The 14,516-nt window shown below is 42.2% G+C and overlaps 1 protein-coding gene across 18 annotated transcripts in view; it reads left to right on the forward strand.

The window, feature by feature from the left end:
- Positions 1-14,516, forward strand: part of Ttc6 (tetratricopeptide repeat domain 6) — a 231,116-nt gene that overhangs the window by 64,723 nt on the left and 151,877 nt on the right. For 16 of the 18 annotated variants that reach the window (XR_005505974.2, XR_005505975.2, XR_005505976.2 and 13 more), the window contains 2 exons: positions 8,658-8,765; positions 9,701-9,913. Coding sequence is in view for 13 of the 18 variants with exons in the window: in XM_063262645.1 (XP_063118715.1) it covers positions 8,658-8,765; positions 9,701-9,913 (321 nt within the window). In the remaining 5 variants the exon portion in view is untranslated. Of the gene's footprint in view, positions 1-8,657; positions 8,766-9,700; positions 9,914-10,167; positions 13,016-14,516 lie in introns of those variants that run through there. The other 2 variants (XM_063262655.1, XM_063262654.1) reach the window with 2 other exon arrangements.

Raw genomic sequence — 14,516 nt, forward strand, 5'->3', positions numbered from 1 at the left:
AAGAAAAAGTTAAAGTTGGGAAAACCGCCAAGTGACCCTGACATGTTCCTGTGCCTGCAAGTAGAATTCTGCTGGCCGGGGCCATCAGGTTTGTATCTGCAGGAAGCAAGGGACTGTAATGCAAATCAGGGTGTTTTCAAACCTGTGTGGACAAGTCCCTATTTAGGGTCATTAAGTGTCTTTTCCTCCTGTCCTGAAATTTGAACTTCAGGATAGTTTAATTGAAGGCGGTGTACTCCGGGGAAGTCCTGATAAGATTGTAGGAAGACCTGGGTTAGGAATATACGCTTGGCTCCTGTTGACACTGTCGTTTGGGGAGATGGATTTCATGGCATGGAGTATGTGTATGGGTTTTACTGTCTTCATACATCCTTTGGCTGATGACTGAAAAAGTGCAGATCCAGCCCCAAAGGCCAGAGGATGGCTGCTGGTGTGTTAGCAGGCCGTCTGCTTGTATCAGATTGCCTGGAAGGCCCTGTGCTTGCTTGATTTGCTTTGAAGACGTGGCGTCCTTTGCGGGTGTCACTGCCTGTGACATTTAGGCTTTCTTCCGATGGTGCTGATCTATCTTTCAAGTGCCTTCTAGCTCTGACACTTTTGTCTACAGTGTTAGACAAGGCACACAACACCTTTTTTGGTGGAACAAATGAAAACCGTATTGAGGACAGTGAAGCTGACCCGCTCTTAGCCTCACAGATTTTCAGTTACTCTCTGAATTTTAAGGTGTGTTCAATGCATTTCCAGACCTTGTAGATGAAGAAACATTCTCCTGGTTAGTTACAGTCAATGACTCAGAGATGATATAAAGTTCACACATGCTAAACAGAATGCTGTATGTACTTCTTAATGATTTTCCTTTGATTATTCTTGTGAGCATAACTGTCCATATATTTTGATTCAAGACAGTTTTTTTTTTTCGTTTTTGCATGTGGTGGTTTAAAAAAAGCTTCCTTGTTGCCCTCAAAGCACAATTTCGGTCGCTTATAATTTTTGTTGCTTTCTCATATTCTAAAGGGCCACATTTGATTTCTAAGGATCCATTTAAGTCCTAATGTAATCGTTTTCTATAGATTATTTTTTGGGTCTAGGTTATAATTATTGCCTCTCATATGTGGTGAATCCACTTCTTATACTTACATAGTTGGATTGTTTTACATTTAAAACATGTGCTATAAACCAAGTGTTGATAGCGATATAAGCACCCTTACTTTGATTTTTTAATGTAAGTAGTAATATCTATTAGCTCTCCGGCATCTTCTGTTTGCATGTGTTGTCTCAATCTCCCATAAACATGAGGTGTGTATCAGTATTATCTCTTTGTTATAAAACTGGGGTTCAGAGAGTTCGGTTATTGCCTGACTGAGGAAATATCTAAAACCCCAAGCAGAGCTCAGGTGCTCAACACTTACTTTACCATACTTCCTTCCATGTGTCATTTTTCACTTGAGACTATAATTTATTTGACTTACAGATTAATGACTTTTTTGAGATAGGATCTCTCCGTGGAGTCCAAGCTGTCTTTCAAACTCACTGTGTAGCCCTAGGCTGGCCTTGGATTCATGATGCTCTTGCTTCAGCACTCCTATGAGGGCTGGGCTTATGGGTTTGCTGTGGCTTAAAAACCAATATATTTGTATGTTCATTCTCTCTCTTGTTCTTATTTTTTTTTTTTTTGAGCTTGATCTTAGGGCCAGGTGCATCTTGTGCACGCTAGGCAAGTGACACACTGACTTCTATCTCTAATACCCTTTCTACCTTTTGAATTTGAGATAAGGTCTTAATAAATTGCACATTCTGGTCTTGAGCTTACTCTGTAGCCCAGAGACTCCTTCCTGTCTTCCTGCCTCAGACTCTCCAGTATCCGGGATTACAGGCTCATGCAGCCTTGCATAGCTCTGTATTTCTCAGTGTTGTATGAAATTTGCTCATTAACTTCTATTTGTGTGTTTTTGCCTCTAAACTTTTCATCTATTTCCTACAAACTATTGTGGTCAATAAATTGTTTGTTTGTTTATTTGCCTGTTTATTGAGACAGGATCTTACTACGTAGTCTTGCTTACCTGGAATTCTCCATGTAGATGAGGATGGCTAAGAAACCACAGTGGTTTTTGTCTGTCTGTCTCTGCCTCCCAAGTGCTGGGATTAAGTCATGAACTAACAGTCAGCAAAATTGTTGCTTTTTATAATATGTGTCTTCAAAATATTGAGTGGGAACTGCTCAGGGTTTATTAGATAAAAACAAATCCACATTCCTTTTATCAATGAATATTATATTATTACAGTGATTTTTACTGTGTTAGCAAAAGCAATCCAAATCTAGGAGTTAAGAAACAAAGTGTTGAACCTTCTACTTATGTATGGAACCATTTCCAAACTATTTCATCACCCAGAAGACTGTGCATCATTAGCATTTGGACTCTCTATTTTTCTGTCTTTCCCCCACTCTTCGGCTGCCCCTTGCTGGCTTTCTGTCTCTGTGGATTTACCTATTCTGGATATGCAAGTACATAGAACCATACAATATATTACTTGGGATATCTGGCATCTTTCAAATAGCAGTGTTTTTCTGAATTAAAACTTAATTAAAAATTAAGGAACTTGAGAACATAAACACAGAAGATTAACCATGAATAAAGCCTGCATATCTCAGCGTACATTCTATACAGCTAGAATGCCCATTATAAAACTGTGGAGATTCCCATTGTATTACTTTCTTTTCTTTTAACTGAAAACCTTTTCTTCATACATTGATCATGTTTGTCCCTCTCCTAATTCCTTCCCACCCATCCTCATCTTACCTTTCTCTTTATTTAAAGGAATGAACAAACAAACCAAAACCAAATAAATGGCAAAAAGAAACACAAAAAGTTCCACAAAACCACAAAAACAAAACATCAAAATAAGCAATCAAAGGATCAAAAGACCAAAATGTGCCAAAAAAAACCCCCAAAATGTAACAGTGCTGTTGAGTGTGCTAAATACTATCCCGCTTCTTCTGGGCATGGACCCTATAGCACGATTGATATACTCAGGGAGACTCTGTTGCTGATTTTCTCGTTGCTATTGGGCATCAGTTTTCATAACTTCATGGAGTGGGCAGGATCTTGTTTTAACTTCCCCTCTTCAGTGCTCAGATATCGACTGGCCTAAATGCTGCAGATCTCGTGCACGGTGCCACAGCTTCCACGAGCTCAAATGTGCATCTGTCCTGTTGTGTCTGAATGACACTGTTTCCTTGGAGTCATCTATCACCTCTGGTCTGCAGAAGACTGATACAAAAAAAAATAATATGGTAAAATTCTCCTGCTAATACTATGACAAACCTGTGACCTTTCTGACATCCTGTCAACATCCAGGCCAATTCCCTGACCACACGAATACTGTGTCCTTGGCCTGCGTAAATGTTTCACACTTCCCCTTTCCCTCTGTTACCCATGTTATGGTATAAATTCAGCCTTGGGGAAAAATAAAATTCTCGCCTTGATCAGACTCTTGTCTTGGCATCCTTCTCCGCGTCTCTTGTCCCCCATTCTCTCCCAGGTACACCCCCAGACCCTTCGCTTACAAATGGTGCCCAGCGGCAGCTGTTTGGAGGTCTCCTGGAGGAGAACGTTGTCCCCTGTGAATAGGCAGGCCTGTCTTCCTTGTTTGTCGGAGCCTTTTCTCCCCCTCGGAGCTTTTTGCTCCCCCCACCCTGAGCTTTTGCTCCCCCTTGGAGCCTTTGCTCCCCCACTTCTGGAAACCATGGACTGCCCAATCTTGGTTCAGAGGCTTGGGGTGTGTTTCTTCCCGGACAATGCAGATCTCAGTGGTGAGTGATGGGACAAGCATTCTACAGTCACCTTTTGTGACAGGACTCAGGGAGTCACTCAGGACGCGAAGAATAGGGTTAAAAATTTTTTTAAAAAATTAGATTTTGTAGAAATATTTGTCCATAGTTCCCCCAGGAGGGAACAATTGATACAAAAGATAGTACAGAGTTAATGATTGTTTAATGGATCGGCTAACCTTGTTTCTGAAGTCTGCCCTCTGTAATGAATAAAAATTGTGTGCTTTTTGGGTTTGAGGTTGCCTCTCCCTGCATGGATGAGCAACCCCATATACGTGGATTAAAAACCTTATACCCTCATGCTATTGCAGTGGTCACTTTGTCAATCTGTGCTCTGTGGGTGGTGCTCCTGAGGTAGGGCCACTATGGGGTCTTACAACATTTTGGTGCACCTGCCAGGAACTACACTCCCCCCAGACCACAATTGGCGAGGAGATCAGAGGTAAGCTCTAGCAAATCTGTGTTTTGTGTTCTGGGTTACTTTCTGTTTTGTCTCTGTGCCATGTCTTGTCTTTGTTTCATGTTGTCTTGTGTTTTCTGCGTCTGCTGTCTGAAGGGTTTGAGTCTCCCATGGAGAGGTGTTAGAGTCCCCTCGGTGGTCGCTGTTGGTCCTGTAAGGGGCTTACGGCTGTGACAGGCAGACGTGCTAGTTGTCACAGGCCACAGGCCCTAGAGGATGCTCTAGGAGGAGAAAGGAATCTAGAGGACACTCTAGAATCCTGTTGGGAGGTGGGATCAGATGGTCCATCTCATCCCAGAAGCAGCTAAGGTTTAGCTGCAGTTTGGGCCAGGTACTGAAGGTACCAGGCATCTGTGGAAATTGGTTACAAGGACGCCTTGTCTTGGTCTTGTTTGTCTGGTTTGTTTTCTGTGGTATTGTCGAATGTCTTTTTGGCTTTTATTTCGTTTTTGGACTTGGACTGACGACTGTGTTTGAAATCATGGAACTGTTTGTTTTGTTTGTCAGAGTTTTACTTGGTCCTCTTGGTGCTTAACTTGGAAATAATTTGCTTGAGAGAAATTGTTTTCTGCCAGGGAGTTTTGTCTTTCTCTCTTGAGCCTCCCCAACAAGGAGAGATGCCCCTCCCTTTGCTCCCCTTGTTCAGTCTAGCTGCTGTTAACGAGTGATCATGTCTGAAGTAGGCATTAACAAGAACCTGAAAGCTTTGCCTTGGATCCTGAAGAAAGGATCTCCCTGTTGCTTAGACATTCACAGCTTCTAAGAAAGGGACAGCACAGAGTGAGGAAGTGTGGGGCTGAGCGTGGCAGCTAGCAAGCAAGCTGCAGGCTGTGCACACGCAGCAGCGCAGCTCAGGCCAAGTCGGCATAAGAGGAGTTTCAAGCCCAGCTGGAACTGAAACTTTAACAACAAAAAGATAGTGGAGAGTTAGTGAAAATTCCAGTCGCTGCCTTCATGGTCTTAAAAGCTTTCTGCTCCCCCTCCCACATAGATCTCTGAACTCTGAGGCTCCAGAGGCTTGATGAATAAATCCCATTTAGGGATGATTACTCCAAAGCCTCTCACGATCTACATTGTCCAGTTGTCGGTCCCTGTTGATTCCTACGCACTGCGAGAAGGGTGTTCTCTGATACTGGTCAAGTAAGGCACCGGTGTCGAGTATGTCCCCAGGAGCCATTTCATCGCCATGTTCCTGTAGCAGAACAATAGTAGTAGGTTTTCTTAAAGGCCCATGACCTATCTCATCTCAGGTTTTTGGCCATATTAGCAATGTCAGGATGCTCTCCACAACTGGAGACACATCTCATGGAGTGGGCCATGAATCCAATCAAAAGAGGAATGTTTTCTCCCGTAAGATGGGTGCCACCGTTGTACCAATGTATCTTGCAGACAGTTTACTGTTATAGGTGACAGGGTTTGCATCTGGGTGATATTGATGACCACTTTCTCTTTTGGTAGCATGAAAAGTATCTCCCAGTACAGTGAATGCTAGTCAGACAGTTGGGCATTACCTCAACTTCTCTAATGACATAAGGAAGTATTGCCTTAAATAATAGGGTCTTACCATCCAGTTGTGGATAGCAATCAGTAACCTGGGCAATAGTCTGTGATGTTTGGGAGTTTCCATGGGCCCTCTTTGGCCAATGACTGAGCAAGATGTAATTCATTTCTGGCACTGGTGTTTTGCTTGGTGGTATAAGATGTCTAGTTGGGACATTGTGTCCCCTATTGTTTAGTGATTCCATTTAGATTCCTTTCATGTATGTACAGATTTTAGGAAGCTTCCACGATGCTAAGTTTCCTTATGACTTTTTGAATGGCCTTTAGTGCTAGTTTTTCCTCCCTGTTATTCCTTCCTCCACCCTTCTCGGCCCATTCCCCTCTCTATGTCACCCTCTTACTCTGGTTTCTTTCTCCTCTGTATCTCCATAGTACTATATTCTATTGTTTGTTTATTTTCTGCTTTTGTTTTCAAAACAGAGTTCTTCTGTGGAGCCCTGAATGTCCTGGAACTCACTCTGTAGACCAGGTTGGCCTTGAACTCACAGGGATCCACCTGCCTCTGCCTCCGAAGTGCTGGGATTAAAGGCATATACCACCACTTCCTGGCTTCATACTACTGTATTGCCTTTCCTCTTCCTTGAGAAAACCTCTCCTGCCCCTAGTCCCTTTCTAGGTACCTAACCTCTATGGTCATTCAGATTGTAGTACACATTTTGAAAATGTAAAAGTTAATGTCTGCATATAAGAGAAAACATACACTATCTTGTTGGGTCTGAATTACCTCATTCAGGATGATTTTTTTTTCTAGTGCTATCCATTTATCTGTGAATTTCATGAATTTCTTAATGATACTCCATTGTACAAATGGACCACATTTTCATTACCCATTTATCAACTGATGGGCATCTAGGCTATTTCTGGTTTCTGGCTATTATGAGTAGAGCAGCGATAAACATGAGTGAGTCAGGATCTGCATAATAGGGTTTAGAGTTCCTTGACTACACCCAAGAGTGGTATAGTCGTAGATCTTGAGGTGGATCTATTCCTAGCTTCCTGAGGAACTTCAATTTCAACATCCTCTTGGTGGATTTTTTTCTTTAATGAGTGTGTAGTGTCTTTTTATGTCTCTTCTGATTAGTTTTGATTTGAACCCAACTTTGTCAGAGATCGAAATTGCTACACGTGCGTGCTCCTCGGGTACATTTGCTTGCAACACTTTTATCCATCCTTTCCCCAAAGGTGTTATCTATTCTCAGTAGTGAGGGGGTGTTTCTCAGATGCAGCAGAAAGAAGCATTCTCTTGTCCACCCAGTCTGTTAGTCTGTGTCTTTTTATAGAGTAATTGAAATCATTAGCACTGATAATTGTCAATGAGCAGTATGTATTGATTTGAATCCTGTTATTTTGTTGTTATGGTTGGTGCCTAATTTTATTTATTATTCTCAGATTAGTTATTCATTGTGTCCTCTTGGGTATGATTGACCTCTTCAGACTGAAGTTTTCCGTTTAGTGCGGTTTTCAGAGCTGCATTGGTAGATTGAGATTGATTAATTTATTTTCATCAGGCAGTGCCTCTTTTAGTTGACTGTGATTGGTAGTTAATCTGGGCTTTTTTTTTTTTTTTTTTTTTTTGTCTTTCAGAGTCTCCATTTAAAAGTCCAATGTTATTCTTTTGTGCCTACCTTTATATGTAACTTGGCTTTTTTTCCCTTGTAGCTTTTAATATCCTTTTTCTGGTTGATTCTTTGTTTTGTTTTGTTTTTATACTCAGTATTTTGATTATTATGTGTCCTACGGACTTACTTTTCTGATGCGGTCTATTTGGTATGCTGCCTGCTTCTTATACCTTCATAAGTACCTGCTTATGTAGACAGGGGAAGTTTTCTTCTGTGTTTTTTAAAAATGTGTTTTGTTCCTTTGACTAGGTTTCTTATTCCTCTATCTCCATCATTCATAAGTTTGGTCTTTCACGGTGTCAAGATTTCCTGAATGTTTTGTGTCTAGAAGTTTTTAGATTTTGCTGTTGACATTACTAAACAAGCTAGAGGAGAAAGGAGGCCTTGAAAAGCCGTACAGTTGAGTGCCTGGGTGGTAAAACTGAGGTAAAAGCAAACAGACTAATTTGCCTGGTGATGTCAGATATGGGGACTTACAGTTTACACAGAACCAAGGTCTTTGATTCCTAGTTTATTGTCCTTCTCTCTAGTGTCTTTGCATGGCCACAGCTAAGTAGAGTGCTGGTCACTGTAACAACCATCAGTAATGGTAAAAGTGACATAGGAAATGCCAGTCAGCGGTTACTAAAATGTATTTGTATTCATTTTTGTTTGTGATTGGATTGAATTTTAGATTTGATTTTAGTTTTTTATGTAATGCTTTGCAGTACCTGATTAAATGGCAATGTTTTATATATAGCTGATATAATATTACATAATTGTCTTATTAAATTTGATCATCTATTTATAAAGGTCAACAATTTAAAAGTCGTGAAATAGAATAAACTTGAGTGTGTGTGTGTGTGTGTGTGTGTGTGTGTGTGTGTGTGTGTGTGTTAGGGTCTCACTAGATAACTCTATATGGTCTGGAACTCACTATGAAGATCAGGTTGATCTCCAACTCAGAGATCTGCCTGCCTATGCTTCCTGAGTGCTGGGATTAAGGGCATGTGCCACCGAGCCCATCTACACAAAACTATTTTCATGTTTTAAAAAATACTTTTCTCCATTATTGAATGTTACCCAATATTTTATAATCCTCTTATGCATTTGATATTTGCTATCTAATTGACTGACACTGCTGTATTAGATAGCGAATGCACTTAGATGATTTTTAAGTTGACGTTGCTTTGTTTTCTTTTGTCTTAAGGACATTTCGATGATGGAACAAATGTACCTCAGGCCATCTCAGGTACAAATCGAGGTACCCGAAGTGATGGAAGAGAAAACGTCGGGTTTTAAGGAACAGCCAACTGTGGTAACATCTCTAGTATAAATCGTCTTTCCCTGAATTAAAGAAATAGTGTGTCTTTTGTTGACTGAACATTTGCGGAGGATTAAAAATGGTTTCCTCTAATTTGCTTTGAAGTGTGTTTAAGCATCTAACCCAAAGCCACATGGGCGTCTGTCTCCCTTGGCTCTCAGGAACTATTTTGAATGAGGCCAAACTCCCTTTTCATGGAGAAAGGTAATGAGTGGATCCCCTGAGTCACAGATGCTTGATATAGAAAGTAGCTTGAGATATCATTAAAGGTTACTAGCCTCTGAGCAAACATCATTTTAATATACATTTAGGTAGAGAATTGCTAAAAGTGCAGTCTGGACTGTGGGTAACAGAAGTGTTTCAGAAGCAAAGCTTCCCTTTTGTCCAAATCTGTAACGTCTTCTCTGATAATGGGAAGTGTCTCCACTTATGGTAAAACTTGGAGTAAAAGTAAATGAATTAAAGGTAAATCCACATTTACACAAGAAGACACGATGGTCAGTTGCTTCATTTGAGAGTTTTGAAAATATGACGGCATATATTTGTACATACAGTGAGAGCATCCTTCATTTTAGGAAGGCATTCAGAAAATGTTTACAACCGTCTGCTTTTAACTCCCAGCCATCCATATTCCCAAATAAATCTTTTTTTTTAAATTGACTGTTGAAACGTGCCTATGAGATTCTTTTCTTTAGGATTTGGTGACATAGGCCAGGGAAATATAATTTTCTGGCTTTCAGATACTTTATAAAGTCAACTTGAACTTTTGCTCTGGAATCTGCAGAAAGAAAAACCACTTGCCAGCTCAGCTGAGTTTCAGACACCCATCCACCTACCCATCCTGTCACTGGATAGAGCATGCTGTAGAACTGAAGGCTTTGGAAGGCCCAGTGAGATGAACCAACTTTCGTTCTTTCATTTTTCTCCAGCCAAGTATCTATGAGGAGCTCCCTGAGACTGTGTCAAGCATCTTCCAGGTAGAACAGGAGGAGGCCGTGGAATGGAGAGCCATAGAGGAAGATAGCAAAGCCATTAAATCTCAGGAAATCTTAGACATTGTACCACCCGAGGACTCTGGGAAACCTGCGGATACCGTTCTTCCCACAAGCGATGCAAAACCAACCCGGCGGCCAACTTTAGACGTAAGCAAACAAAACGCGTTGCGAACACTTTAGAGTTATGAGAGCTGGGGACGTGTAAATCTGAGTTCCCAGGCAAAGAGAGAGCATGGCATGATGTATGGGGTGGGGTAGGGCGGGCGGGGCTTCAGCCTTAAAAAGGGCATCAGAAGTGCAGAAAAAGAGGTAGGGTTTTTTTTTTTCCATTTCTTGGGATGAAGGGCAGATTTTCTAGGTAAGAGAGCATCTGGGCTCTTCAGAAACTGGCCATGAGTTTTCTACATAGTGTCTGAAGGGAGTCAGGATATTTAGTCCCTAGATTATGTCTGGATGAACTTGGTAATGTTTGTGCATTTACCCCTGTTTAGATTTATTCCAGCTCTGAAGTTCTGGCCTTTGGTGCCAGTGCTTGCCAGAACTTTATGCTTGTTTGCTAGGATCATCTCAATGTCAGTTATTATCCATGACCTTTAACCCTATACCTCGGCCAAATGCTTTCTTTGTGCTGTCAGTGGCACAGAAATGAGGAACAGTGTGCTCCAGTAAACCAAGACAGGGCGACTTTTTGACATAGCTAATAAATACATCTAGATAAAAGAACAGGACATTAGCTGCTCAGACACATGCTGAGAGAACTCCAGACACGGAGTGCACAATTTCTGCCTTCCTGGCCATTCTCCACCTAGAAGTTCTTTGCAAGAGTAAGGGTTACTAGTATTCTGAGCTAAGCCATTACCAACAGCAGAAAAACATCACATAGATCTGATAGCAACTTGGTGAAGAAACACCTGAAACAATGAAAATAGGACTGGTTACCTTTGTAGCAGAGAAATTACAACAAGTATAACATTGAGTGAAGATTGCAAGAGGAAGAAACTTTATTAAGAGCTGTAAGATTTCTAACTCCAAGTGCACAATTATGGCTGATTCCTGGCCTCCAGAGTTCTGAAAGCACAGGAAAGATGAAGTGCATATCACAAATGACTAGGACTGTGGCATGTGACTGCTGAAAGTTACTCCCAGAGAGTTGATATGCAGGCATCAAGCCCCTTGCAGCGTTAAGAACAACAATGGTGATTTTCAATGTCATTCTGGTGCAAAGGTAATGGGCGTGGGGTGGGGAGAAAGGCCACCCTGTCACTGTGGCTGAATAATGTAATGACAGCAGATGACAGAGATGCTTATTTTTGAAGAAAGGATTGTGGGTTTTTTTTTTAAACAGACATGTGACAGAGAAGAGGAAGCTGATGAACTCATGCTTTATTATTAAAATCAGACAAGGAAAGTGATCTTTAGTTTAGAAAGAGGAATTGGGTTTTAAAAACTGGTTGAATCCTGAGATTTGTGAGAGTTTCTAAGAGTTAATGCTGGTGTCTGAGCAGGTCAGCTCCAGTAGGTGCTTTTCATGTTGTTTGAGCAGCAGAGTGCTGTCATCTGTGAGTGACAAAGACGAGCCTGCTTTGGAATGCAGAAGACCAGCAACTGTGGAAACTCAGGCTGTAAGGGTCAAGGTTCTGATCTCTGTAATCTCTGTGGTGTGCTGGTCTTGGGGGAAGCGATTAAACGATTAAATAGCTTATTGAAAACATTGCGCCCCACCCCTCCAAACAGGAAGAGGTCATTCTTCCTGAAGTGTGGAAACCTACAGACAAACATGGAAAACCAACCTTGTTTCTTCTCTTAGAATTGCATTAGATGAGCTATCATAAAAGTGCTGGGCGTGTTGCTCACTGTGTCCAGATTTTCCATGAACACAGCTTCTTTCTTCCCATCGCTAGACATATGAACTTGGCTAATTACCAGGCTATGCCTGTGTGTGCATGTGTTCTTTTAAATTATTTTATTTATTTGCACCCCAAATGTTGATCCCATCCTGGCCCCCCTTCCCAGAGTTCTTCACCCCATTCCCCATCCCCTTTGCTTCTGAGAGGGTGCTGCTCCCTCCCCCGTCCCCCTGGCATCTCCCTCTCTAGGCACTTCTCCCACTGAGGCCAGACAAGGCAGGCCTCTGCTACATATGGGCGGTGGGAGTGGGGGTGGGGGTGTTGGACCAGCCCCTGTATGTTTTTCAGTTAGCAATTTATAGTCCCTGGGAACTCCCAGGGGTCTGGGTTAATTGATACTATTGGACTTCCTATGGGGTTGCAATCCCCTTCAGCTCCTTCAATCCTTCCCCTAACTCTTCCATAGGGGTCCCAGACCTCAGTGCAATGGTTGGCTATAAGTATCTGCGTCTGTCTCAGTCAGCTGCTGGTAGAGCCTCTCAGAGGACAGCCATGCTAATGCCTGTGTTGTTAAGGGAGGATAATGGCAGTGTCACCTTGCTGTTGCAGGGTATGCAGATGCTATGTAGATGGCATTTAGTGCCAGACACACAGAAGTCTTAGTGTGATTAGTGATTATGGGTTACTCTGTTCTGGATTTCAGCAGTCCACACATAAATGCCTCCTTACAGTTGCTTCAGGTAAGATGGTGTTAGAACTGTTGGGTAGACTTGTAGTTAATTACATATCTAGATAGGGCCTGATGAGTGTGCGAAAGTCTGTAGTGGAGAGATACAGGATTGTGTCTGGTTTAGCATACCCCCTGATAGCGTGGAGGAGATTATGGAAGCTTTGCTGATTCGATTTACACATAACATCTATAAATTTGGTTGCTTGGAGCTCAGATTAAACTTAACAGGCATAAAGCTATGCTACGATTTTGCCTTTGGGTCTGCCAGCCAAATATGAGATAGGATTGAGTAGCAAACACGAATAACCCCAGGGCTTTAAATTACAATGTCACTTTGTCATCAGGAAGACAAATACGGTTGCAGTTTACGTTGGTTGGTGGATCGTAGGAGGATCATCGTTCACTTGGTTGATGTGATCATGTCACATGTCAAAGATTGTGTTCATATCCGAGTATCCAACCATAGGAGGGTCCCTGAGAAGACTGAAGTAGGGGTGACAAAGGACACCACTTCAAAACCGGTCCATGCAAGGTGGAGTCGAAGGCACCAGAGATGTTCATCTGAGGGGAAAACTAGTCCAAGGCAGTAAATATATCCGAGTATTTGGCCATCCGCCAAACGGGAAGGAGCTAGCTGGACTCTAATAGTTTCTGAGGTTTGAATCCAGACTGGTAGGTGAAAGTTGTTAGACTCAGAAATAAGGGAACAAAACAAAATGTGAATGAGTGGGAGGGTTCGGGAGAGGAAATGGCTGCCCATGTGTATCCGCATTCACGGTCCCCAACCTCATTCAAGCAGATGACCAAGACTGGTAGAGATCTGTAGGCAGAGTTCAGGTAGGAACTGCAAGTAAGAATGGAGGACTCTCCTTTCATGAGGAACATGAAAAGAATGTTTCACGTTCTTGTATGTAAGAGGGAAAAGAATGTTTCATGTTCAAGGGGGATCTCATTCTTTACTGAGTTAAGCCTAAATCCTGCAGGTAACTGTAATACCTTCCCTTCACTTAACCTTCTCCCACTTACCCAGCCACACCTTTGCCTTGGCTGGGAGAGCCTGCTTTCTCCCTCAAGGCTAGTCGCAAAACAAAGCACAGAGCATCCCACGAAGAAAACTCCTACGTGTAAATTATTACAACCATATAGTCTGAAACATTTCTAGGAGATGCGAGAAAACAATCTTTTCAACATATAGTTATTAAGAGGCAACTATCTGTGACACAGAATGTATTTGGGTGTGCCAGGCATTAGGTATATAACACACGTGCAGCTCTAAGGGGTGCAGTTTGATAAATATCGCTCAGAATTACACTTTAAAGCATTAGAACTCCTTTTAGCTGTGCTGATAATCAGAAGTCTTGCCAAACTTTCAGAAACTCAGAGCAGGTTCTACTGAAACACCAAATCAAGGTTGACCCGAGGGAAGTCCTCTGTCAAGAAGAGGAGGAGGGGAGATAGATCAGGACACAGTCCCCTTAACTCACTTAAACGCCAGGTGGATACTGTAGTCTGCCTAAAAAATGTATATGTACACATATCATCTCTGTATATAATATATTATATGTGTGTGTATATTTATATTCCTTTCTTCTTTAAAAAAAAATCCCAATGGCTGTTTCCCCTTCCTCTTCTTCCCCCAAGTGCCTTTCCCTACTTCCCTTCTGCCCCCAATTTCCCAATCCACTCCTCCTGTAGATAGGGACCAACCGCGGTGCATCAAGTTTCAGTAAGACTAGCCTCTCCCCTCAGATTGAGGCTGAATAAGGCAGCCTATAGGAGGAAAGGGTCCCCCAAAGAGGCAAAGGGTCCGAGATAACCCAAGTTCCCACTGTTAGGAGTCCCACAAGAACACCATATATTCAGAGGAGATAGGTCAGTCCTATGCAGGCTTCCTAGTTCAGTACAATTCGGGCTTAGAAGGTGGAAGACAGCCCCCCTGCCCCCCCCTAACAAGCTGGCTAGCAAGACTAGCTGAAACTGTGAGCGGTGGGTTCAACTGAGAGACCGCACCCCACAGGGAGTAAGGTGGAGAGTGATGGAGGATTTGCTAGCACCAGCCTTGTTCACTTGCACACAGACACACATGTAAACATATGAACACATATATCATACAAGAAAAACAAAGAGCAGATTGGGCTGTGGCATAGCTTAATGGTAGTGATGGCTTAGCATG

This window comes from Rattus norvegicus, chromosome 6, assembly GCF_036323735.1.
Source record: "Rattus norvegicus strain BN/NHsdMcwi chromosome 6, GRCr8, whole genome shotgun sequence".
Taxonomy (NCBI): domain Eukaryota; kingdom Metazoa; phylum Chordata; class Mammalia; order Rodentia; family Muridae; genus Rattus; species Rattus norvegicus.